Source organism: Scardinius erythrophthalmus (assembly GCF_964197995.2).
Source record: "Scardinius erythrophthalmus genome assembly, chromosome: 23".
In the NCBI taxonomy this organism is placed as follows: Eukaryota; Metazoa; Chordata; class Actinopteri; order Cypriniformes; family Leuciscidae; genus Scardinius; species Scardinius erythrophthalmus.
In genome coordinates, this window is record NC_138243.1 from 4,756,765 (window position 1) to 4,783,826 (window position 27,062).

The following is a 27,062-nucleotide window of genomic DNA, read 5'->3' on the forward strand; positions in this document are numbered from 1 at the left end:
CACACACACACACACACACACACACACACACACACACACACACACACACACACACACACACACACACTAACTATAATTAATTACTTGTTTTCCCTGATTTATAGCATGAGCCAAAACCCATCTGTCACAGGACAGATCATAGTTTTATTTGGGATCTTCAAATTTCACTGTGAAATCCATGCATGGTTCTCTTAAACAACTGTCATTATTCATGTGCCAATGCACTGCAGGCATATACTGGTGCTGAGGGCAATTTGGAAAAGTGATGTTTTCGTTTAAGCTTGTCATAACACGTCCTAAACAAAAGGCTTTTGTCAACAAAAGGACCATTTCATATAAATGTCCCTGGATTGCACAATACTGTGACAGCTAGAGCACTAATAAAGTTGGTGAACTGAAGTTAATCATTTGAAAACGTTTTTTATAACGAGAATAGGCCCCCAAAATAGCATTAATGAGTTTGTCAAGCATTTTCATGTTTTTTTGTTTGTTTTTTTTATTTATGTAAATACGCTCAGGAAGCAAGATCATTTTACAGGGTTTTCGGGCAGTGGGCGAGGACTAACTGGAAATCTAATAGATTATGAATCACGAGGCTTATTTTAATGACCGACCGCTCTGCTGACCAATCACGAGAAGAGTTTCGGTACCGGGGAAGTCTTGGTTCTGCGCATGCTCAGAATGCTTCGATCTATAGAACACAGTAAAGTCCCCAGTGAACGCGAGCGTGCCTGCAGGTCTTTCCGGATGAAGTAATCCTCTGTTCCGATGAAAACCGGAAATAACTGACACAGGACGGGCAGAACAGACATGTTGACTTAATCCTCCGCGATGACTTCGAAGAATTAAATTCACAGTAAACCATATAATGTGAACACCTCTAAAGGTAGGAAACCATTACAATGTCTCCAATTTGGTTTTATTATTATTATTCTCTCATTTATGATCCTAGTCTCGTTTAGTGTGTTAAGTTTTATTTTCAACGTCCGTGTACGTTAGTTGACAGGATCGTGTTACTGTGATATTTCAGTTATATTAAGTAAAGATAAACCTTTTGTGTTTGTTAATTCTAGCTCATTAAATAAAATATACTTACTATATGAATTATTTTCTGGAGCTTGTACATGTACAGACATATTGCTGGTTTCCTTGCCTCTGAAATAAGTGTAATGTAATATAATTGGAATAAAAACCATACATACTATATTATTATAATCGTGTGTTGGTTTAAGGAGGCCAACATTGTGGTCTGTGGTTTAAAAATGGTTGGATTATGTATTGGATTATTATTTATGGATTAAATCAAGTAGCAAAACAGTACGATCTGCAATAGAAAATACTATAACAGATAACTTTATTACTTATGGAATCTCAGCATTAGGTTATATTATAATTTATTGGTAAAAAATAATGACGATAATCTGTTTGCAATATTTGTATATTTATATAGCCTAACAAAATATCGTATGTACATTGTATATTGCCTATATAACAACCAGACACAGTTTAAAAAATAATAGTTCTTTACAAAGTGCACGTATTAGCAATTTATATATTTTGCTCTCTAGTCCTCTCAAGCTTCAAGCAGCAGTGTTTTCTCTTGCTGTGTAAATGATGTGTTTAAAGGGTTAGTTCGCCCAAAAATGTCAATTCTGTCAGCAATTACTCACCCTCAAGTTGTTTCAACCCTGTAAGACTTTTGTTTATCTTCAGAACACAAATTAAGATCTTTTTGATGAAATCTGAAAGCTGGCTCACTCCTTCATAGGCTGCGAGGTAATTTCATTCTGCCGGCCCAGAAAAGTTAGTAAAGACATCGTTAAAATAGTCCAAGTGACTACAGTGGCTCAACCTTAAGTTTATCAAGCGACGAGAATACTTTTGTGCACAGAAAAAACTAAAATACAGACTTTATTCCAACTATTGATTTTCTTCTGTGTGGGCCTCTGAGTTCATGAGAGACACGACGCATGCACTAGAACTGAGGAGAGGACGCAGATGGGTCTCGATGTAGTGTTTACAATGGTTCTAAAGTGTGCATTCCCTGGATGTCCCTGGAATTGTGAGAAACCAACAAGAAAACGTAAAAGTGCCTTACCAATGCCGCAAAATGGATGGCTTACCTTTCACACTTTCCCATCAAATGATCGTGAGCGTCATCTTCTCAGTTCTCGCGCATGCGTCGTGTCTCTCGTGAACTCACGTCAGAGGCCCACACAGAAGAAAATCAATAGTTGAATAAAGTCAGTATTTTAGTTTTTTTTGCACACAAAAAGTATTCTCGTTCATTTTTGGGTGAACAACTAACCCTTTCAATTCTTCATATAGTAGCACTTTATTTTACAGTCCTGTTCCCCATGTACAGGTGAAACCCGAAAAATTTGAATATCGTGGGAAAGTTCATTTATTTCAGTAATTCAACTTAAAAGGTGAAACTAATATATATTCTAATATATATATATACTTGAACCAAAAAATCAATTCATACTCCACATTCCATACCAGATGGGGGCAGTATACCTCCAGAAAGTGAGTTGGTCTACTCTAGAGTAACAACGGAGAAACGGCATAGTCTCTATGCTCCGCCCCTACCTTCACAACGACCCTAGAGCCATAGCCGAAGCCGAGCCAACTCCTAATAGAGGACGTTTTGACTCCAGAGGAACGTTGGTTGATGTCAAGTGATGTTGAAATATGACATCTTCAAGCTACTTCCCTTCACCTTTACCAGTGAATATGTTCATATTCGTGAGACACACGCAATTGACACTTTTCACACGCTCTCACGCCACACATCAATTTTCTCACGCACAGAAAAATCGCGAAGCAAAGAGGACACGGAGACCGACAGACTAGACAGAGCAGGTTAGTTATGATATGAAAAAACTCAGCTCTCAGATTCTGTCAATTTTACTACGCTCTCTTCCCTGAACTGAAATGTAGTAGTGGGCTACTTTCCACACGATTGACATCAGGTTCAAGTACGCCCACAAGCTGTGCGAGTTATTCGCGTACTGCAGTTTGGCTGGTGGTTATGTTGCCCGCATACCGCCTCCCATGGCCGAAACTGGTATCATGACACCTGTCGGGCCGTGGCTAGTAATGCTAATGCTAATTCAGGTTGATATCTCTGCAGCACTATAACTTGACATTTTTTTAATGACATCATCGCCCTTATTTCTTCTCATTCTTTTGATGCGAGTAGCTCATTTTTTGGATATTTTTACCTCAATTCTTACACATGGCACCTTTAAACAACTATATTTTCTTCTGAAAAACTCTCAAAACTACATTCTGTGACAACAATTTTGAAACAATAGTTTAAAAAATGATAGTGTGTTTTCGCCTGTCTAGAACACACAGAGACAGGAGGACCGAAATTGAAGAAAAATAAGAAAAAACAGAAAAGGGGTTTGATGTGGATTATTTTGAATTAAATAACTGATTCAAATACTGTATGTAAGGCAACAATTGTATGTAGGTTTGAGAACCAAACCTGCAGAAATTAAAAATATAAATAAATATATAGATAAAGAAATGTAATAAAAAGAAAATAAACAATGGAATAAAATACTTGATAAAACAAATATAATAAAAACATTTTTTAAATAAAATTTAATCCAAGCTTTCAGGATCTCGAAATTGTCTTGCTGTCATTTTGGTTCTTTTGTTTTATATATTGTTATTTTAATTATTGATTTATTTAGTTTAACATCTTTGGATGTTCAGTTTTTGTAGTGGCTGTGTTGGTGTATTCTCTGGTTTGTGGGTGAAATAAGTTCAAAATAAAATAAAAAAGTTGAATGAAAATAAATAAATAAAATTGAATCCTGCAGTTCTGGGCTTGATGACGATGCAGCTTCGTGCTTCTGTTTGTGGACAACCGTTTTTGAATCATAAAAAAAAACCCTCTGATCTCTATCACTGAGGCTTCTATTCGGTACGTGAGCTCTCAACCAATGATGCACTGGAGCTACACATGGACCGCCTCCCTCATTTACGTGTTGCACACGGAAAAGTAAATAAATAACTAAATAAATACATGTAGGAATAAATAAATATATACACATAAATGAACGCATGAATACATAAATGAAAGAATAAATATATGAAAGTTAATAAAACAAAAATACATTTAAAAATAAATACAGAAAAGAATATATGGTAATATATTCCATATATTCAAATAGGAAAAAAAGTGTTCTTTATTAGAAGAAATAAATTCAAAGATGACATTTTATTAAAAATGATTTATATTTGTTTAGTCAAGTCATTTATTCCTTTATTGATTGTCCTATTATTACATTTATTATTTTCTCTATATATTTACTTATTTTTTATTTCTGCAGGTTTGGGCCTCCATAAATGAGTTGTACTTGTTATTAAATATGGTTGTCATATGTAAGACTGTGTTGAAGAATAACATTTTGGTCGCCATGAGCTAATAAATCGTACTAAATTATGTTTTTTTGTAAATGTAAAATCGCAGAATGTTTTCTATTGGTTTAGAGTTATGGTATAGAATGTAAAGTTCGTAAAATCATTATTTCTAAGGAGAGTCCTCATAAAACACAAAATCCCAATGTGTGTGTGAGTGTGTGTGCAAAATGCATAAATGTTTTTTGTCCAGATCTATTAATTTATCCAAAAATACATTAACAATGCTGTTCATGCAATGTTTTGAATACACGTCTTCTATGATAATATTGCTTTTAATTTCTAAATTAAAATAAATTTTGATATTTTTGGTAGGCATAAAGAAAAAATGTCCAAATTATCCAAAATTTCAGATGATTTTACCATTTTGTAAAATAGATTTTCAGAGGAATTTATCTTTTCTTTATTGTGGAAAAACTAAAAATGCTTGTGTTGGAATTTAAGGAAGTATTAAAGGAACTATAACTTCCCTCATTATTATAACTCTATTATTTGAATAATGGTATGAAAATGAACAGGATGTCTATCAGGAGGGAAATAAGGAGCTCAAGTTAGCCGTTGCTCAGTGAGAGATTAGTTAGCTTTCATGCGTGTGCTGCACGTCTTAAGGCTGATTTATACTTATGCGTCGGACCTACGGCGGAGCCTCTACGTTATAGGCAACGCGTTGGTTTGCATTTATACTTCTGCGTCGTTGTCCGCGTTGACGCACAATTACACTTGCAGAGGGAGCGTGTGAAACCCGAGGGAGGGGTTCTAGCAGACCAATCACAGCGCTTGCGTCCACATAGAGTTGACGCGTTGTTACATTTTTGGAGAGGTGCACGTCAGGGTACGCCGAAGGGCACGCGCACTACACACAGCCTACGACGTAGCTACGGCATGAGTTTGACGCAGAAGTATAATGAGGCCTTTAGTTTAATTTTAGATTTTTGTTTAACCTTGTTTTAAAATTTTCATATCATGTTGATTACTTTAAATCAAACAAATTACACAAATGAACTAATAACAATTATCTCAAAAACACGCTTTGAAATCGCTGGTGTTTCTGTCGTCACAAACTACCTTGTAACCAATCAGATCAACGTGTGATCGTCAACCAGTGGGTCTTTGAGTGAGTGAGTGAGTGGAGGTGGGGCTCATTTGCATATTCATAGAACCACGCATATTAAATGAGGCAAGGGTGTTGAGTTACATTCAAGATATTTTAAGGCATGAAGAAAAACGCTTAAATATGTCATTTAAAAAAAAAAACTTTACTTCATTGAAAAATTGGTGGTCCAGTGACAGGTAAATTTTTATTTTATTTTCTGGACAGTGGAGCGTTATTTAAAAATTTGGCAGTTTTCAATTGTAGACGTTTTTGATTGCAGCAAATGGGAGCGATCCTCTCGACCCACAGCAGTGAAATCATGTAGTTTAATCTGAAAACATACATTACAGGGATATGAAATGTTCTGAGTGGGAATTACCACTATCTGTTATCACTATATCTATATCTTTTGATGTCCATATTTTATTTTTTCAGATATATCCAGTTTTGATGTGACAATGGACGCTTCACATCATTTCTTCTTACTCTTGATGTTTTTGCACTGTACAATAGGTAAGCCATGTCACAAGTTATTTACTCCCAATTAACAGTTTCTTAATTGTTCTTTAGTGATACTCAATTTAGTGTTTTGTCCACACAGGAACCAATACAACCTGTGTAAAAATTCTTCCAGACTCCAACAGTAGTATTCCTGTTGAGGTGGGAAAAAACTTCACCGCGACATGTCACCTGCGGGAGGGATCTGATTACACCTCAGATGACATTGAATGGTTTTTGGAAGATAACAGCAGCATTGCAAAGCAGCATTATCATAAAATAAATGAAACGGCCGTCAGTGTTACTGTTAACGCCAACAGTAACATGAAAGGCTGGTTGAAGTGCAAAGCCACCAGGAAGTCCTTGTCATACATACCACCGTGTGTCTATGGAGTCTCACTCCTTCCAGGATGTGAGTGTCTTCTTGCTGCAATCACATCATGTGTTACTTTCTAATTAAAAGGCTGGAATTCTTCCACACTCCAGTTGTGTTTTAGTGTTGTACGTATTGTAGGGATAGTCCCCTAAGGGACATGGTGAAGGAAAGAAAGATGAGATGGGAGGAAAACTTTTATGTCAATGCTTTTGCATTCTCTCTTAAATGTTTTGCTTTCCCCTTAGAAACTTTTGAGTTTTTTGGAGGAACACAAAAGTTTTGCGAGCGAACGCAGTGTTTCTCAGGGAACGAAAAACATTTGCGAGAGAACCTCAAAAGCAATGGCATAATTTGTCCTCCTGTCTCATATGTTTTTCCATCACCTTGTCCCTTTAGGGGCTCCGTAGGATAGTTCCACCAAAAATTAAAATCTGACTTTGTTTCTTCCATGGAACAGAGAGGAAAAATATTGCAAAGTATCCAAGTATCCAGACATTTGTGTCCGGAAAAGACATTTCAGTCATTATAAGCTTTCCCTGCCTTAGATTTGAGATTTCAGTAGCGCTCAAGTTCAATTTCAAATAAAGTATTTTTTTCTTCAAAGACCATGATCGTTGATGTCACACCTGGCCCGACAACCTTCAAAAAACCCTATTTGAATTAAATGAGATTTCAATAATGTTTTCAGCAAATAACGGAATCATTATTTCACACAGAAAGCTAGTGTGTGGCTTTAGAACATTTGGTTAATATTGACAATTTTCAGTTTTCAGTGAACTGCCCCTTAAGAAGCTTTTATTAATTTGTTTATAAAAATGTAGGAGAAAAGCAGCCCTTCTGTTGTGGGAAATGCCAGAAATGTTTTTTTTCATTATTTAAAAGCTAATGTATTATTGACTTTTACTTCATTATGTATTTTATTCATTTATGTACAGGTATTCTGTTTACGTTCAATGTTTTTCTGTTTATGACCTCCAGACCCTCCGTTGAAACCAGAGAATCTGACGTGCATTGCTGTGCAGGAGGGCGATACTATTTCCCCTCACTTAAATTGTTCCTGGGATCCAGGATCGCGGGATCCGCTGCTCGACACCACTTACACTCTTCATGTTGAAACGTATGTGTAAGAGTAGCTGTTGTATCTAATAACACTGCATCAGTTGTTACACCTTTAATTCAAGATGAAAGACTAGAGTATCACTTACTTCCTATTCATTTTCTTTTTATAGTGGTGATTCAGAGTTTTCCAGCAGCTGTAAACAGCGTCTTGCAGGAAGTTGCATCGTCAACCTGAGCACTTTTCCGTTTTACATGATTGTGACTGTGTGGGTTGAAGTGAAGAACGGGTTGGGGTCAGTACGGTCAGATGAACTTCAATGCCTTGCTTCGAAGTTTGGTAAGATATGGGCTTTTGCATTACGAAAGAGTTATTATACACTCTATATGGATGCGTAACTTCAGCTATCTTCTTCACTTTTTAATTATTTTTTGGTTTTTATTTGTTTTTGCATTTGTTTTGTAGAGAAACCCAATCCACCATTGGATGTCCAACTTCTTGCTGAAGCTAACTTCTCCACATCTCTCATGGTTACTTGGAAACATCCCATTGAAAAGTCAACTATGCAACTCTCTTATGTCATCAGATACTGCCAAGTAGACTCAGATGTTTGGACCGAGGTACGAGAAAGCCAAAAGCAATTCAGATTTTAAAATGGTCAGGACAAATTATGATTTTTTTATGTGAATAGTGATTGTTAGTGAAAAATTTGATGTGATCTTTAGTTTTGACCGATCAAACATTTTATTTACCTACCAAAGCGGTTTGTTTCTTATTTCAAACAATGGAGTACAAGCTTGAATTATGTTAATCTTACATTCCATGTTGTCCTCACATCAAAAAAAGTCACATTGTTTTATTTATGAATTGAATCCCTCTTTCAGGTGCCTGAGGATTACACCCGAGCACACACGGAGTCATTTAGACTGCAGTCGCTGAAGCCTTACACTGAATACGTGGTACAGATGCGATGCATTGAAGATCAGCATGGAAGCTACTGGAGTGACTGGAGCGCCAATGCTACAGTTCGCACTGCAGAAGCCAGTATGACCTGTATTATTCCCAAAGTTATTTAATTTTTCTGAAAGGGTTGTTTTTATTTCGGACAGTTGATGGAAGGATCCTAGAATTGCAAAATATAATAAATATTCCTAAACACTGAGGATGTCTTCAGAACAATTTTGCGGAGAAGCTACTTTGAAGCTGTAGATTTGTAAAGTAGTTAAAGTTACGAATTTTCATGCGATTTTCAAATAGCGCTTTTATTGCCAATTTATGAACGGCTTGTAAGGAATAATAAGTAGCTTATCTTAGCTTTCATGCATGTTTAGACTACCTTCCCCGACTTCCTAGGTTGTCTATGAAAGCCTGTGGGCTGATTTTTATGTGAAGGACTCTGGAAGTTTTTTCCGGGAGAATCCAGAAAATGTGATGTTTATCTTCCGTTCAGTGACACATGAAACGAATGCTTATACAATGTTCAGACGAGACCACTTTGGCAAGTTTACTTTAGTTTATTGAACACAATTTATCTTTGGCGGTATGGTTCCTTATGGGGGTTCTTGCTCCATAATTAATGACATACGTAGCTTTAGCATTAACCCCCCTATGGAACCATCAGCTTGAGCAATACACAGATGATTAAGACAGTTTAGTAATGTCTTTAAGCTGTGGTTAAACATGTAGACGTAGCAGTGAAGTCCGGGACGTCTATGCTGTAACTTGCTATGAGGAAGGGTGTGTCTCTCACGATGATGTCTGTGGCTCTAGAACTTGGAAGCCTTGATAATCTGAAACAAAGAAGACAACAGCCAAAAGGTGCACAGAAATATTCTTGATACTTATAGTGGTGAGGGTGGGGGGGTTGCGAGTAGTTTAAGCATGTTTCCCAGGCGGAAGTGCCGCGTATATATATCCTTCCGGTCTAATAGGAGAACGGTAGTGGTTGGAGCAATTTGACAGCTGACCGCGTCAGCTGATGGCAGCCTATGCCTACGTGGCCTGTCTGAACTAACGCTTTGCTTGATTTGAGGGTAATGTTGAAAGAGCCATTTTGTATTGTAATTTCAATGTGTCATGCAAAGAAAAGGGATTAATTCAAACTATAGTCTCATAAAAAGCCGGATCTAAAACTATCAGAACAGTGTAATTTTAATGAACTCATCTGTCGACATGATGCCGGTTAATAGCAGAGGTCATGGATCGCTAAGATCAGATGCTTTCTGAACTGCTGTTTTCTCACCGTTGTCATTTTTGTTGTATTTATTTTGTTATTGAGAGGAAAGCACGCAGCACATATTTACGTTCATCTAAACGTCGCTCTCAGCGGTTTTAAATACAGTAATACACGGAGAATGAATCTGAACGTACCATTTTACTTGACTCACTAATGAATTGGAGAACATTACAGGTGCAATGTGAGACTAACCACTTGAATCTGACTTTCCAATGCAATTAATAAGAGAGTGAGTTTGATTATTCTCTGGACTTGCTTGACAGTAAAGTGTGTGCAAACAGTAAAGCATGCACAAGCAACATGACATTAAAAAAGTGATGTAAAAAAGCAGCTGAATTGCTGTCAAGCTACTAAAATGCATATTTAATTTAGCAGAATCACTGCTTAATTACTTCCCAACATTCAAAAATATTATTGAACCTGCATTAATACTTATAAGTACATTTTTAAACCATCTTATTTCCTCAGAGCCAGCAACTGCACCAGATCTGTGGAGAATCATCGAGCCCACTCGTGATAATAGAAATGTCAAATTACTATGGAAGGTAAATTCCTTTTTTTTTTCACGATAAAATATCTTACAGTGTTTGTACAGCATGGAAATCTCTATATGTGTAATATTCAATTTCTGTTGACAAGTTTAATATTAAACATTTTAATATTGTCTCCTATAACAGCCTCCCGTGAAAGCTAATGGAGTAATAATTAAATATGACCTGTATATCAACGGGAAGCTTGAAATAGCACATAATCAGATGCATCAGATGCAGTTGCCACCAGGAAAAGAGGCAACCATTGAAATAACTGCAACCAATTCAGTTGGAGCGTCTCCTAATGCAACTTTATTCATTCCAAGATCAGATCAAGGTATATTAAAGACTTCAGAATTTTTCATTAGTTATTTTAAACAATTTATTACTTTTTTAATTTCATTATGCATGTAACACTGACCCTTCTGTTGCCTTCAGAACGCCTGTAGGACTTCACCAGATAGTCAAGTCACTTTCATTTATATAGCGCTTTTATCAATATAGATTGTTTCTAAGCAGCTTTACAGTGATAATAAGAAATTAAAAGGGTGGTTGATCATGATTTCACTTTTCTAACTTTAGTTAGTGTGTAATGTTGCTGTTTGAGCATAAACAACATCTGCAAAGTTACAACGCTCAAAGTTAAAAGCAAAGGGAGAGATTTGCTTTTAAAGAAATTGTTTTTAAAGACTACAGCAAACGGCTGGTAGAGACTACACCACATTCCTCCCGGGTTAGTGACATCACTAACCCTAAAATTTACATAAACCCCGCCCCCGGGAACATGCAAGCAGTGTTGAGAGAGGAAGAGTTTTAGTCAAGCACATTTGTGAGTCTGCTCAAGCTGTCGCATCCGTCTTTTCACATGCAATACAGTGCATAACACAAATGCAATAGCATATCACTCTGTAGACATCTTACAACAGTTCCCGCACACACACACATAAGCTCTTGAAGCCCCGCCCCCTGTGTCGGGAGCAGCAGCTCATTTGCTTTTAAAGGTACACACACAAAACAATGCGTTTTTGCTCACCATCAAAAAGGGACAATTTAAACATGCTGTAAAAAATGATGAGCTAAAACTTCACATACACACTCTGGGGACAACAGAGACTTAATTTACATCTTGTAAAAAGTGGCATTACCACCCCTTTAAAGTTAAAGACTTTTTTTGGGTTTACAGCAGCTCTAAAATAAAGTTATTGTGCAGCTAAAGTTAGATTTTGATTGATTCACTTCTATTGCAAAGATCATTAGTCATTAACTTAGGGGCCGCTAACATGACACCGTTTTAACTGAAAACAGAAAACATTTCATTTGTAAAGATAGTGTAATGTAAATGGTAATAAATTAATTTGTTGTGATGGATGTGAAAAGTCAGCCATATTGATATCATAATGGCCATGTGTATGTGATATACATGAATTAAAATTCTAGCTCTAAGATATACAATAAAATATGAAATTAATTTGGAAAAGGGACACAAAATTTTAACCAATATATACGATTATAGGACAATAGAATGGTTAAATGTAAGAGCATATATATATATACATACATGATTTGATATGTATCTGTCTATCTATTGTTCTGTCTGTCTGTCTGTCTGTCCATCCGATAGTGCTTTATTGTAGATGGTTAGATAAGAGAATAGGGCATATGAAAGGTGTAACGTGTGATGTGTTTGTGGTTCATCAGAGCTTCCTGGCGTGGGGAGTGTGAGCTGGTCAGTGCGTCATGAAGAGCTGCAGGTGGAGTGGACTCATCCTGGCAACGCTCATCTCTCTGAATTCCTGGTGGAGTGGGTGAATCTGCATGAGGAAAAGCCTCAGCCACACTGGCAGAGAGTTCCTCGCAACGTCAACACCACCACACTAACCGGTACCTGCACTATATTTTCTAAAGCTCGACTGGCTTATAAGCTGGCCTTCATGGAATCTGTGCTTATTTAGTTACATTAGAATCCACTGATTGTCGGTGGTACAGCTGAATGAATAAAATAAAAGGTGAATAAAAATGCTAAATATGTTGACTTAAAGGTGCCCTAGAATTTGAAATTGAATTTATCTTGGCATAGTTAAAGGTTGTCTAAGCGATGTCAGGCCAAAACATTTTTTGTCACATACAGCAAACATCTCACTATCCGCTAGCTGCCTGTCCCCTGAACACACTGTAAAAAAACGCGGTCTCTGTAGACACCACAGGCTCCACAAACGGCAACAAAAACAAACTGGGCTCACCCGCACCCCGAAACATAACAAACAGTGTTCCAGCCAATCACTGGCAAGAAGTGTTGAAGGGTGGGGTTTGCGCGTTTGCGGGGTTAGTGCGCGTGCACATGAGGTGGGTGTGTGGAGGAGAGAGATGAAGAGGGAAGTTTGAATTATGGCCGACACACGACCAAATAGACGACGTTCCGATGAACAGAACAACTTGCAAAAGGGACAAGGATAAGGAACGCGCGAAGTCCCGAATTTACATCGGAAAAACCTTTGAAATGTGGCGAGACCTCCGCCGGCAGAAGGGATTAGCTAGCAGCTACTATCCGACATTCAGTTGCTCTGTTTTTGCAGAACAGGTAAATCCACTTTTCTTTCTAAACTGACGTTCATGTTCGCCAAACCAACACAAGGATGTAATTAGCTAGATTTATGCAGTCAGCGTTAACTTTGGTGAATACAACATGTATGTTTCTAGCAGCGATCAATCTCTATTGTAAATGATCAAGCAAATTCACAGTAGGGCGACAATTTGTGTAAGTTAAGGGTTGTTTTCACCCACGGTTTGTCGTGAATTTGAATGTTCATTTATAGGCTATTGACAACTTTGACTAAATTGGTTTACAACGCCGCCGTTGTTTATGCTCACTGGGAAACGCGAAGCTAAACGTTATCTTGCTATCATTGCGTCCTTGTATGGGAGCTATTTATAACCTCAGGTGGCAAAACGATTTTAAGATAATTTTTCTCTTTTTCTGCATTCTGTTCTGCAATATATAAAAGCATTTATCTAACTTGGCGACATTACACATTGAATGAAGTATCAGTAAAACTTAACTTTGTAGTGACTATTTTGACTTTCCTTTATGCCGGAAGGGAGGGGAGGAGGGAGGAGACGGGATGAGGAAGGAGGGAGGGTCTAGCCAGCCTCCGTTTTGTTTGACAATAATTCGAATGTCAACAAGAAGAAACGTCTCCCGGGATCGTTTAGACAACCTTTAAATAACAAGAGTTCAGTACATGTACATGTACATGACATACAGTGAGTCTCAAACACCATTGTTTTCTCCTTCTTATTTAAATCTCGTTTTTGAAAAACACCCCTGAAAAATAGGCGAATCTCCACATAACACCGACTGTGACGCAACAGTCGGGATCATTAATATGTACGGCATCAAAAATTTGCATATGCCAGCCCATGTTCAAGGCCAGGCGGAACTGCGCAGCTGAATAATTTTTCTTCGAGAGACATCATGGCTTGCAAACGAGCGAAGCATGGCAGCTGCTCAGTGTTTGGATGTACAAATGAACACAAAGGTATTTTTATAGTTCCTTCATCCGAGCCTCTGAAGAACCAGTGGGTTATGTGAATGTCTGATGTGTAATTGTTCAAGTTCAGACAGATAATCTTTCTCTCAAAGTCGTTCAATACTGTTTATGCATTAGTAAATCAAGCCAGTGACTAAACGATCAACTTCAGGTCGTTTCTCTTAGTAGGATGAAAATAATCTTACTTAAACTGTGATTAATATACAGAAAGCGATCAAAGAACAATCCCTTTCCAGTCGCCAAAGCTGTCAATCACACAGCGTGAGTTTATCTGGACACTTGCCAAAACTTGTAATGAAATCAATGACGCTGTTACACTGCACAACGAAGTTCTTACTGTACGTACATCATGTTTGCATTGGTGAAGTCATTAGTGAGAGTGCAGAAACTGCGTTGCAATGATACGATCTTCATTCACGTGATCAACAGGCTTACACTGAAGTCTCACGGCAGCCAATCACAGCAGTGGGCGTTTACACTGAAGTCTCACAGCAGCCAATCACAGCAGTGGGCGTTTACACTGAAGTCTCACAGCAGCCAATCACAGCAGTGGGCGTTTACACTGAAGTCTCACAGCAGCCAATCACAGCAGTGGGCGTTTACACTGAAGTCTCACAGCAGCCAATCACAGCAGTGGGCGTTTACACTGAAGTCTCACAGCAGCCAATCACAGCAGTGGGCGTTTACACTGAAGTCTCACAGCAGCCAATCACAGCAGTGGGCGTTTACATTGAAGTCTCACAGCAGCCAATCACAGCAGTGGGCGTTTACACTGAAGTCTCACAGCAGCCAATCACAGCAGTGGGTGTTTACACTGAAGTCTCACTAGGGGTGTGCGATATGACGATTTTTGATCGTGGGCGATTAAAATGTCTCCACGATCTGCTTTTGAAGAAATATCGTAGAATCGTGCATTAGCCTATATCTGGCGCCTCTGTCCCAACATACTGAACAACGCGACGTATATTCACATCAAATGTTAACGCAGCGGAACGGGACACTGCAGTTCAAGTTTATAATTTGCATGTGCTTAAATGCCTTGTCGGTTAAACATTTAATTTGCGCGCTCATGCGCTGCTCTAACATGTGTGTTCCTCAGCGCGTACATGTGAAGCTCACATGCACTAAAAGCCTGTCTACCAGCGCCAGGATACTGGACTAAGTTATCTTTCGAGTCTTATTGTGCTTATACTGTCAAATACACACAAGGTTTACATAAAGTCGTTTATGTCTAAAGTGAAAACAAACTTGAGAAAATTGAGAGAAAATCTGCTATATTAGACGCGTCGCGCGCAACTCTTAAAGAGACAGTAGCAATAGTAAACACGCTGCCGCTTGTCCTTAAAGGGATAGTAATAAAAAAAATAAAATAATTATCTCATCATTTACGCACTAATGTTGTTCCAGACCTGTATTCATTTCCTTCTAATATTTTCTAATGTTTTTCTAATATTAATATTTTGAAGAATGTGGCTATCCAAACAGTAGCTGGTCCCCATTGACTTCCAAAGGAGAAACATAGGCTATACTATGGTAATCACACTGGGGTATATCAACTGTTTGGTTACCCACATTCTTCCAAATAACTTTTATTTTCAACAGAAGAAAGAAACTTATTCGAGTTTAAATCAACTTGAGAGAGTAAATTATGATAATTTGAATTTTTAGGAGAACTATCCCTTTAATGTTAATAAAACAACAAAATGCAAAGAGAAAATCACTCAATGCTCTTGACTGATAACTTTAATAGTAGCTTTAATAAGTATCAATGTTTAATTTATACAGTGAAGTCTGTTTTGTTTTATTTTCATATTTGTTCATTTAATTACTTTCTTCAATGCTACTGTTAAATACACCTACTGTAGCTGAAAATATAAAGCACTGTTTAGCCTATTTAATTTGTATATTAAGTTGTGTATGTGTAATGTGTATCTGTGATCTTAATATTTAATAACAAAGAAAATAATGACAAATATTTTTATCTTTGCCCCTGTCTGCCATTTTTTTAATTTATTTTTTATTTTGTTACCTAAGGTTTTGTTTTTAGAATATGGACATTAGATTGCCTGTAATGCTAAGTCACAAAATAGTAAAACCAACATAAAAAGAATCGTGATAAAATCGTTAATCGTGATTTTCCTGAAAAAAATCGTGATATGATATTTTTGCCATATCGCCCACCCCTAAGTCTCACAGCAGACACGCCCCTTCAAACAGAGCGTTCAAATTAGAGGCTAAAATCAGGCTAGGAAAAATGCCTTTTATTTCTAAATTATAACAAATTTTGATCTAAAAAACATACTAACATTATAAGGGCACCCCAGGAAACATTCTAAAATAATAAAATAATCCTTGCAATGGCACCTTTAAGCTGTACATATTACTTTTTTCAGTTTGTTCCTTTTATTTAAACAACATTAATTCAGTCCTTAAAATGCAAATATTGTGTGTAGAAGTTGTGAGATAAAATATTGCCAGTAAACATTGTAAATTTGCTTTGTACTTATTAGACCTGTTTCGTGCATCTTGTGTCTGTGGCGGGTTTGCTTGCAGTTATTGCTGTTACAGCAGTGTTGGTGGTAGCAAGCAAGGGGAAGTCACTGTTTCACACTGAGTTTCGGGGTGTTATGAAAACTTCTAGAGCTGCACGGTTTTGGATAAATTGAGAATCACGTTTTTTTTTTTTTTGCTTCAAACTGAATCACGATTTTCCCACGATTCTGAACAGACAACTAAACAAAATAACATATGATTTATTAGAGGTTTTGACAGAATGTTAATTGCTGTAGTCTATTTAAAATGTTTAATTAATCTGAAATATTTTAAAAAATCAGTTTGAATGAATGATTGAATGACAAATGCATTTTTAACACATTGATGTAATTGATACAGTCATTATTGATACAATCATTATCATTATTATTCTGTGATCATTTGAATATTTGTTACACAGAAATAATGATACTGTGTGGTTGAAAAGACTGTTTGTGAAGCTGTTCATACCTATACATGACAACTGCTCTCTCCGGTTTAAAGCGCAGATCTGAATGTTCGCTGTGATTTTGTCAAAGGTTTGATAGACACAGCCGAATCCTTGTTGTTTAGGAATGAGATCTGAATCAAAATCGCGATCTTTTAACAATTAATTGTGCAGCTCTACAAATTTCTCAAATACATGAAAGATATTCAACAATAAGAAAATCAGTCAGGGCAAACTATTTTTCACAGCACCGTTTAAGCTGAAGTTTTGCGGAAGAAGCACTTCAAATTTTGGTTTTGACTCTGTTCTTGTCTCAATGCCCAAAAAAATGTAATATTATTTTTATATAGAAATATTATAGTAGTGCCAACTATATATATATATCTATCACAATGCACACACACATATAGTTGCAGTTTCAGTGTTTGAGAGCAATGTAGCTGGCATTTAAAGGTGACCAAAGTCTTTTCCCCTTTCCAAAGGTTTTGAAGAACTGAAGCGGTACAACATATCAGTGTATCCAATTTACCAGCAGCGCTTTCACACCCAAGCAGGAAGACCAGTAAAGCGCATCCAAGCAGGAAGAGCAGTGACCGATGCAGCCTACATTAAACAAGAAGGTTTGTATCTCAGATGTGATGATCTCATATATCACATTGTTATCGTTCGTGATAATTAATGTGACATGGCTCAGCTTGTCAGTGAACTACGGCTCTGTGTAGTAAATGCCGCTCCATTTGAAAGCAAGTGATGGCGATTTACTACTAATCAAGGAACCGGCTTCACTGACGAGATGCGCATAACAATGTCATGCGATATATCGCCCAGCCCTACGTTTTCTCATAAAGGACAAGTTACTGAAGTACACTCTTGTAACAGCTTTGTGGTGTGGTGTTTAATTTTATAGCTCCAGAAAAGGGCCCTATTCTCAAAGTTCCAAAATCCAAGAAAAATGCTGCTGAGCTGGCATGGGAGGAAATACCTCTGGTCAATCGGTGTGGATTCATCACCAACTACACATTATTCTATAGGGCCGGGAACACTGAGCACTGGCAATGTATGTTCAACACATGATGGTTTTTTAATGCGTGATGAAATGAGTATGATGATTTCACAAGCAGATCTTTATCAAATGTTTTTGGCAGCTGTGACGGTGGGTCCTAATGTCCGCTCATATGTACTGACTGATCTGGCCAGTGAAATGGATTATGTGGTTCACGTCATGGCATCAACAGTAGCAGGCTCCAAAAATGGATCAGACTTTAATTTCAAAACATCGAAGTATGGTATGTATTTTAGCCTCATTTTATACATTTCTTATTAAATTCTTAATGATGCCAGATTTTATTGTGATTTTAAACAAGCTTAAGCTACAAAAGTATGTGACATGCGTTGATGCTTTGATGTGCATTTGTTTCTTGGCTGTAGGTGATGGAGAGGTGGAGGTGATTGTAGTTGTGGTTTGCCTCAGCTTCCTGTTCCTGACCGTCTTTATCATAATGCTCTGCCTTCGGAAAAGAGAAGTGTGAGTCACTACTTTTCACCACTCAAAATGAAACGCAAAGCAAGACTTCAACTTTAACTCGTCACTTCAGTTTAGTTCGGAGAACCCTTGCTCTGGAAATGCGAATACAAGATTGCTTAAAAGTGCCTAACTGCCTTAACAGTCTTTGTAAACTTTGTACACACTGTACACAATTCAGAAGTATATTTAATATAATAAATTCAAGAAGTAAATACTGTAAAAAAAGAAAAAAAGAAAGAAAAGAAATTCACACATTTTAAATTTTCACTTAATGAAAACAAGAGAAAATTATGAAAATATTTTAGCATTTTTATTTATATTACACAGTATAACAATACATGCAGTTTAAATAATATACAATTTAAACATTTCTTTATTAAAGGTAAATTATGTTGTTACTTACTCCCATCATTACTTATGATGTCATTACTGACTCTTATGTTGTTTTGATGCATTTAACAAATATCTTTATGCAGCTTTTATTCACTACAACGGCAGTTCATGGTGTTGTTCATCTGTTGAGTTCCAAAAATCTTTTTTTCTATATAATGAAAGTAAATTATGACCAAGTGCTGTTAGGCATTCAAAAAAGACAAAAGGCACCAAAAAGCACCATAAACGTCCGTGTACCTTTGGATAATTTGTTTTCTCGTTTTTGTCTTCAAAACGGGAAAATGATGAAACCGTTCATTTATCACATATTTGACCCTTCTCATGAACATAAAAAACTGATCTCGTTTGTTTTTTTGGGGTTAATTTTAGTTAGTGTAGCAAAACCATGGTTCATTTGTGGTTACCATAGTTTAACTATATTAACCATGTTTTTTGGTTTTACTGCCCGATCCACTGCCGTGCAAGCTTTGCCTCACAAACACTAACTTTTATAGTTGGTCAGCTAAATAAACAGGCAGTGTGCCAAATATGTAGGCTGGGAGTAGTTGTGTGTGGAGATAGGAAGTAAATTAATATTTATGAGATAAATTAATATTTCACGGCACGTAGGTGAATTTATGTCTAGACAGAAGAAAGCCCTGTCTAGGCTCTGCCCCGGTACAGTTTGTGCCAAGCCATTAGTTAGTCTGGTTGTTTAATGAGAAAGATGAAATGTAGTTGCAATAAATGCTTTAATAATCTGTACAACTTGCAGTGGACCGTAGGACTATTATTCTGTTGGCACAGTTTGATGTTGACCAATCAGCAGAAAGGGGCGTTTCATTCCCGCCCATGTAGAGTTCAAATATTCAAGCTGTTTATTCATTTTAGTTTCCATTTGGTGAATTAAAACAAAGTATGATGAAAACGAAAATAAAAATATGAACAAACCCACATGAGATTACTTTATGTTCATGAGAAGGGTCGAATAAGTGATAAATGAAGAAAAAAGTTTTGACGAAAAAAAAAAAACCCAGAGAAAACAAATTATCCAAAGGTGCACAGACCCATAAAGCTAGTACATTTGATTCATTTTATATATTCCAAACCTTCTTTGAGTCATGTGACTTATGTGGGGAAACTGAAATTGAAGTTGTTATTCACTTATACTGTAATCTTCTCTGGCACAGCTCGTAATTCTCATTCTTGTATATATTTAAATAAGGCAAGTCGAATCATGTCAGGTTTGCACCAGGTTTGATGTTAATGATGCCATACATGATTGATTGCGACTGTATGTGTTTTGTAACGGATCACAATGCGCCAATTTTTATATGTGCATATTTGGATAGCTTGAATGAGACTTTAGAGTTATGCCATCGAGGTATATTTTAGTGCAAGTGTCCTGCAGACTATGTTATGTTATATTATTTACCCTAAAAAATCCCACAATCCCGCATAGAAGGATTGTAAAACTAGTCTAATAATATGCTCTTTGGGTAACTTAAAAAAGCGGCAAATAAAAAATATCATGATGGCATTTATGATATTGTTTATCGCCATGAATCGTTCTAAATATATCATGAATTCTGGATATATCACCTAGCCGAACTTATAATAGAAGTAAATGGTGCTGTGTGGTGTTGAATTATTTTCTTTCTCCTCTGTTCAGGATTAAGCAGCTGTTGTGGCCACAGGTCCCAGACCCGTCTGACAGCTCTATTGCCCACTGGTCACCTGATTTCCCTGTAAAGGTCAGTGAGCTACTGTATAAAGTATCAAAATAACTTATGGGTAAATCTCACAAAAACATGTCCTGAAAAGAAATATTGTAATATGGAAAATGAAACCTTTTAAGACCATAAAGTTTTAGTTTCATTATGAAATTGACATGTCAGTTATGCCATCAGTTTAAACCCTCACATTTTTGGGTAATGTGTCCGGAAGTTGTACTTCATTAAACCCCTTTAGGCATTAATGTGTATTATATGTGTAATTTATTATGTTTGTCATTGATGCTACGACTCAAAAGACTTTGCTCCTTACCAAATTCTCACTCAGAAATGTTCATGCTTGGGCTCCAAGTTAAAAATACTGTGTAAATGTAAATAAAATTGAAATCATGCGGCATACTGAAAAATGCCTGTCCTAGTATGAATCATGGTGAGCACAAGCTTAGGACATCAGAGCCCGGTGTGGAGTCCAAGTCCAAGCTATACATTTTTTTAAATGTGTGGGGAGAGGCCCAGCTCGCTGCATCACACACTTCTTGAAAGGAAACCCCTGATAACAAAGTCTTGGAGGCCGCCATACTCCTAACTGAGACGAAGGCCGGCCATGTGCCTCATAAGCCACATACACCTTCAGAGTGGAAGGGGATGGCCCAAGAGAAAAACAATCCTGACGGATCTCTGACACTGAACCGACCGGGCAGTTGACTGGGTCCAACCGGCATTCTCTGCACCGTGAAGTGAAGACTCTCCACTTAAAGGTCTAAAGGTTCCTCATAGAGGGAGCTCTTGAGTTTAAGATGGTCTCAACAACCTCAGTCGAGAGACCAGAGTTCACGAGTTGGTCCCCCTCAGGTGCCAAACCCACAGTTTCCAAAACTCCGGGGGAGGGGGAAAGATTGTGCCCCCTGCCGGGGAAAGGAGATCTCTCCTGACAGGAATCTCCCAAGGGGAGCTGTTGAGGAAAGACATTAGGTAAGAGAACCATACTAATAACAGCAGACAAACCCTGTAATGCGAGCTCTCTCTAGAATTACCGATAGCAGAGCGATTGTGGGAAATGCGTACAGATGCAGCCTCGTCCATGTCTGCACCATGGCATCAAACCCCAGTGGAGCTGGATGCATTTGGAAAACCAAAGTGCATTAGAGAAAACCAAACCAAACAGATTCACTTCCGCTTATCCGGACCTCTCCCAAATCAACTCCACTGTCTTGGGGTGGAGTCTCCATTCCTGTCTTGACAGAATGTCTGCTCCCTGATTTAGGTGCCATGGGATGTAGATTGCCCTCACCGAGAGCAACTTGCCCTGGGCCACAGGAGGATTTGGTGTGCCGGTCTGCTAAAAATGCACGACCACAGAGCCCCCTGATGATTTATGTATGATACTACTGATGTCTTTTTCTGTCCGGATAAGCAACCATGTGCCTCTGAGGTCTGGGAGGAAGTACCTCAGTGTTAGAAATCCGGCCTCTCCACCGACCCAGAGTTGAGTGTCCATCTAGAATCGCGCCCCAGCCTGTGAGGAAAGCGTCTGCCATAAGTGTTCTGCGACGACAAGGCACCCCCAACACAGGCCCCTTAAACAAGAACCAAGGCTTCTTCCACATCACTTGTGGTGACTCTCTATTCGTTCCGGTGAAATATTACAAAAAAAAAATGCACACAAACGTGTCCCTGCCTGATATACAACCACTGATAAACATAATCGGTTTTGATGAGAAAAAAAAACAAAACCTATACGAGTGCGGATTAGAACCCAGAACCTCTGACACGCTTGGCAAAAGTTCTGCCACTGGACCATTTAAATACACGCTTGATGTAGTCGGATCTATGTATTTATTCACATGAAACTTCTCACCACTAACAACATATATTAGACCTCATTGAACGACAAATTAAACCCAGTGTACTATTTAAATCAATTGCTGGACATCGTAGTGTTATTGTACATACATCTGATTTATGATTTAGCATTGTGTTAGCCCCCATCTATGGCCCCATCTACCCAATGTAATATTGACATTGTATGCAGACATGCACCAGCCTGATCCACTGCCATATAAGCTTTACCCACCAAATCCGAAGTTGTTCTACACAGCTTGGTGTGTAATGTCGGGGCCTTCATGGACGATTGTTCCTCAGAGAGGTAGATCACAAGCATCTCTTCCAACCATAAATGTGTTCATTAAGCCCCATAATTGACTATTAGTTAGACACTTGAGGGCTGGAAAAAAAATAGCATAAAACGGTTCGCTCCAAGACCTTGACACCTTGGTGCCCAGCTAACTTATATTTAATTGGGCAACGGCATGAGTAACAACCTCCACTAGCTCCTCATAGGCCGGAGAGGGAGGTGGCGAGTCTCTGGTCTTCCCTGCCTCGATGCTGAGCACATCCACCTCCTTAGAGCTGGATACGTCAGCACGGGGCCTTCCCTCGGGGCAGAAGAAACCACAGAGCATTCCGGTTCCCGGATGAAAGGGCTGGGTCCAATGGGTGAGAGCTGAGAAAGGGCAGAGCCCATCTCAAACTCCTCTGCTAGATCAATCTACGAACCCCGTGATCTAACCACAGAGCTGACTGTGCAGTTTTTTATGATTAACTACTGCTGTTGTGTGGAGTCTGAAATGAGCTCATCTCATGCAATTTAAAGAGTTAGTTAAATGTTAAATTACAAATTTTCATCATTTACTCACCCTCTTGTAATTCCAAACCCTTTCAAACCCATCATCTTCAAAACATAAATGAAGATGTTTTAAATTGAAGATTTCTGTCCCTCTATTGAAAGTCAATTTACCCAAAACTCTGATGCTTCAAAAATACATTATAAAAGTAATGTAGACATATAAACATGTATAAACACTGACCAGAACACACATATAGAGCTCACCAAACATGTTAAATGGAAATTCAAACTTGCTTGACGTGTGAGAACAAACCTCACTGGTTCCTGGATCAAACAAGCATGTTTGATGAGCTCTGTGTGTGTCTGCTGGTCAATATTTATAAGGGAATAGAAGTTTAAAGTTGTTCATCATATAAAGCAATCCTCTCTTCAGGAGATTTAAAGAGCCTCTCTGTTCATAAGGATTATTTTATCATGCCTTTATGATCTTTTTAAAGCAGCAACATTTTGGCTGCATGGACTTTGAGTGGAGGGACATAAATTGATCAGGTTTCATAAAAAAATATCTTAATTTGCTTTCAAAGATCAAAAAAGGCTGATGATTTTGGAACAACATGAGAGTGAGTAAACGATTTTATAGTAATTTATAAACTATTTCTTTAAGGCAATAAATGCAATAAGAATTGATTTTCAAACGTTTGTCACAGCTGCAAAGCTTGGAAATTAAGTTTTAAATCACTAAATTATAGATAATATAAACATGCCACCTTTAGCATAGGAATACATTCGCTCCTCTAAAAACAGTGCCTACATTTACGGGAAAAATAAATGACAAGCCACTACATTTTTAAGATCCCATTACAGTTACTCTTCTTTTTATTAGGTAAATTTTATGATACATGAAAATGCATTCCTATTTTAGTGGAAATTGGTGTGCATATTTCTCTGTTGCAATACAAATGCGTTTTCAATACTGTAAGTGATTTTACTGACAGTGCTTGTATTCAACTAAATTCATTAAGAATTTCTCACCCTACTTAGTGGTCTGGGAAAAATAGATCAGTATCTGCCCTGGTTTGGGGGCACAAACATCCATCTCACAGCAGTTTCTTAATTTTCTCTGACTGTCTGGTGCTTGTGGGAAAGTCCTGTGAGCATATTTATTTTGCTTTGTCTCGTTATTTGGCATGAGATTTAGTTGGGTGGCGTGTGAGAGAGCCTGAAAACTTGTTTCTCATGCCAAGTACTTTATTAGTAAATTATTTTCATTTATACCAGTATAAAGGCAGAGTACAACCATTTGAACAGGTATATGTTACATATGTTTTTTTAAATAATGGAAATACATTTTTTTTACTCTTTTGACTTTGTGGTTAATTATGACCTGGCCATGTTCATGTTTTGTGAGATTCACCCTTATATAAAGGTTGTCTGTAAACCATGTATATTGTAACACAAATAATGGCATACTGCTCAAAACTGCATTTATGTTGTGTGGGGACATACTTTAGTAGTCTGGTACTAGGGTTGGGAATCGTTTAAATTTTAACGATTCTGATTCCAATTTCGATTCTGCTTATCGATTCCGATTCTTGTTGATTCCTAATTTCGATTCCAATTAGGTAAATTAAAATAAAAATGTAGAATATCATGAACAAAAATCAACAGACCAAAGAACACTTACACAAGGAACGTTTGCCAGTGGTTTTAAAATACCATAGAAAAAACAACTAGAATAAGACAAGTAAACACTCAGTAATTAAAAAAGAACAAAGTAATTAAAAAAGAACAAAAATAGCAATAGCAACAAATAGATACAACTGAACAAAGATACCATTGAAATAAACAGTGTTTTAATATTTTCAGGTTACAGAAACTGTAATCAAATGTAAAATAACACTGCACTTTTTAAATAAAATATACATTACAAATATAGTTACAAAAGTAATTCAGTCAAGAACGAGTGAATTTTCTGTTTGTCTTTTGTTACATATGCCTACAGCACTGAAGACAGCGCGCAAGTCGTCTCGCGCTTGAATGGTTTAAAATCACATTGAAATCACTTTTTCTGTGCGCACATTTTGGATGTGTGCAGCACATAAAGCAGTGCACGAGTTGTCTTGTGTTTGAATGATTTAAAATCACATTAAAATCACTTTTGATGTGTGCACAGTACAGAAAATGTCTGTTCATGTCTGTTTAAAATTTTAAAAGTTATGTTTAAAATCACTTTTTCTGTGAGCGTGCTTTGGATGTGCGCGTGCTTGAATTGTTTAAAGTCATATTGAAATGCTCACAAAGGAATCGATAAGAGGAATCGAAATTTTAGTTTTATAACAAGTATCCAATTCCTGACTGCAAGTATTCGATTCCAAAATTGCAATAGATTTTTGATTCCCAGCACTACCTGGTAAACAAACGAATGCCTTGTAAACTTCTCAACAGGCCGATATGCCCAAAGAAGACGTTAGCGTGGTGGAAGTGGACGTGTTTGATGGAAAGTCTTTGTGTGAGGAAGACAAAACTGTGCTGCCTCTGAAGAAGGACAAGTATCTCTCTGAGGAGCACAGCAGTGGCATCGGAGGCTCGTCCTGCATGTCGTCGCCCCGCCACAGCGTGTCGGACAGCGACGAGAGCGACTCGGGCCAGACCACGGCCAGCACCGTGCAGTACTCCTCAGTGGTGGCCAGCGGGTACAAGGGCCAAACGCCCAACCATCCGCCTCCTGTGTTCGCACGCTCCGAGTCCACCCAGCCGCTTCTGGACTGCGAGGAACATCCGGACCTTCTCAACGAGAGTGGCGGCCACTCCAGGAACTCTTACTTCAGACGAGGTAGAGAACTTGAGGCTGGCGTCCTCACTCAGGACTGCGACGAGCCCAATGGAGGCTCTCTTATTTTCTGTCCAGTGCAGGAGGAAGAGGTGTCTCCCATCGTGGAGGATCCGCCTGCCTCTGGTGTGAGTTACATGCCGCAGCAGAGCGGCTATCGACCTCAGTAAAGCTAAACTCATGAACTTTAATTTGGATGGGATTTGTTGATGAACTTTCACATTGTAATGGGATTGCAAGCTTACGCCAGACATGTATGGAAACACTAGACCGCTCCCCAGTGAAGCTGTCTGCACTTCAAGACATCACACTGCCATGTGCCTTCTGTGGACTAACGTTTGTTGCTATTTGTTGCTTCCTTGTTTAACTGAAATGAAATGTTGCTGTTGTTTTGAGCCACATGCACTAGTTGTAGCATTGCCTTAAATTAGTTTAAGAAAAAGTCTGTTTTTATACCAATGGATTTGCTTTTGATTTTACTGTTGCTGGCAGCTTACTAAAGTTCAAGTTGCGATTGTAATTTTCCTTGCTCACAATATAGACACAGTGTTGTTCAGAAAAAAAATGAACACTTTGTGCCATGGTGAATTATGTTACTGACATGTATTATGGATTGTGGTATTGCAAATATTCGTGTTTTCAATAACATGCTACAGAATGTCAACCCTAGCTTGAGTTAACCTTGCTTCCAAGTTCCTCGTGATAATTTTCTCCTGGATAAAACTAACACTACATTGAAATGTCAGTTATGAAATGCAAATATTTCATTGTATGCCTTATCAAATGTATCCATGTATCTCTGTGTGATTTATGTGTTTATATCATTGCATCACTTGTATGACTGATACTAGGTTAAATAATGACTTTATTCAAATGTTTTGTAGTATTATGGTTCACTGATGGCACCAAACAATCACTTCTATCTACCATCTTTAGACACCTTTACTTCCATCTCAGGCTTTGCTTACACCTTCAATCTATGGATATTGCTTGGATGCATTTCCATTGTAACAACAGCTTCTCTTGATTGGTGAGTCCCACTTCAGTATTGTAGGTAACTTTGCCTGTAATTTGGCAAGGTTCTAGGTTTTTTACTTAGTACAACAACGTTTTGAGAAACTATGTTGTATTGTAAGCAATGAGAAATTGAACCATTGTAAAACGAATATGCATGATTTGAATATACACCAAATCTTATTAAAGTTACAAAAGTTCAGGCAA

General features: G+C 37.8%; 1 protein-coding gene across 1 annotated transcript; it reads left to right on the top strand.

The window, feature by feature from the left end:
* Positions 1 to 700: 700 nt before the first annotated feature.
* Positions 701 to 27,062, top strand: il6st (interleukin 6 cytokine family signal transduce). Its single transcript, XM_081354978.1, has 16 exons — positions 701 to 886; positions 5,966 to 6,043; positions 6,132 to 6,440; positions 7,383 to 7,521; positions 7,634 to 7,800; positions 7,927 to 8,081; positions 8,346 to 8,505; positions 10,166 to 10,242; positions 10,375 to 10,564; positions 11,926 to 12,108; positions 17,238 to 17,375; positions 17,663 to 17,812; positions 17,901 to 18,041; positions 18,184 to 18,280; positions 20,325 to 20,406; positions 25,457 to 27,062. The coding sequence occupies exons 2-16, from the start codon at positions 5,989 to 5,991 to the stop codon at positions 26,009 to 26,011; spliced, it is 2,598 nt and encodes an 865-aa protein (XP_081211104.1). The 5' UTR covers positions 701 to 886; positions 5,966 to 5,988; the 3' UTR covers positions 26,012 to 27,062.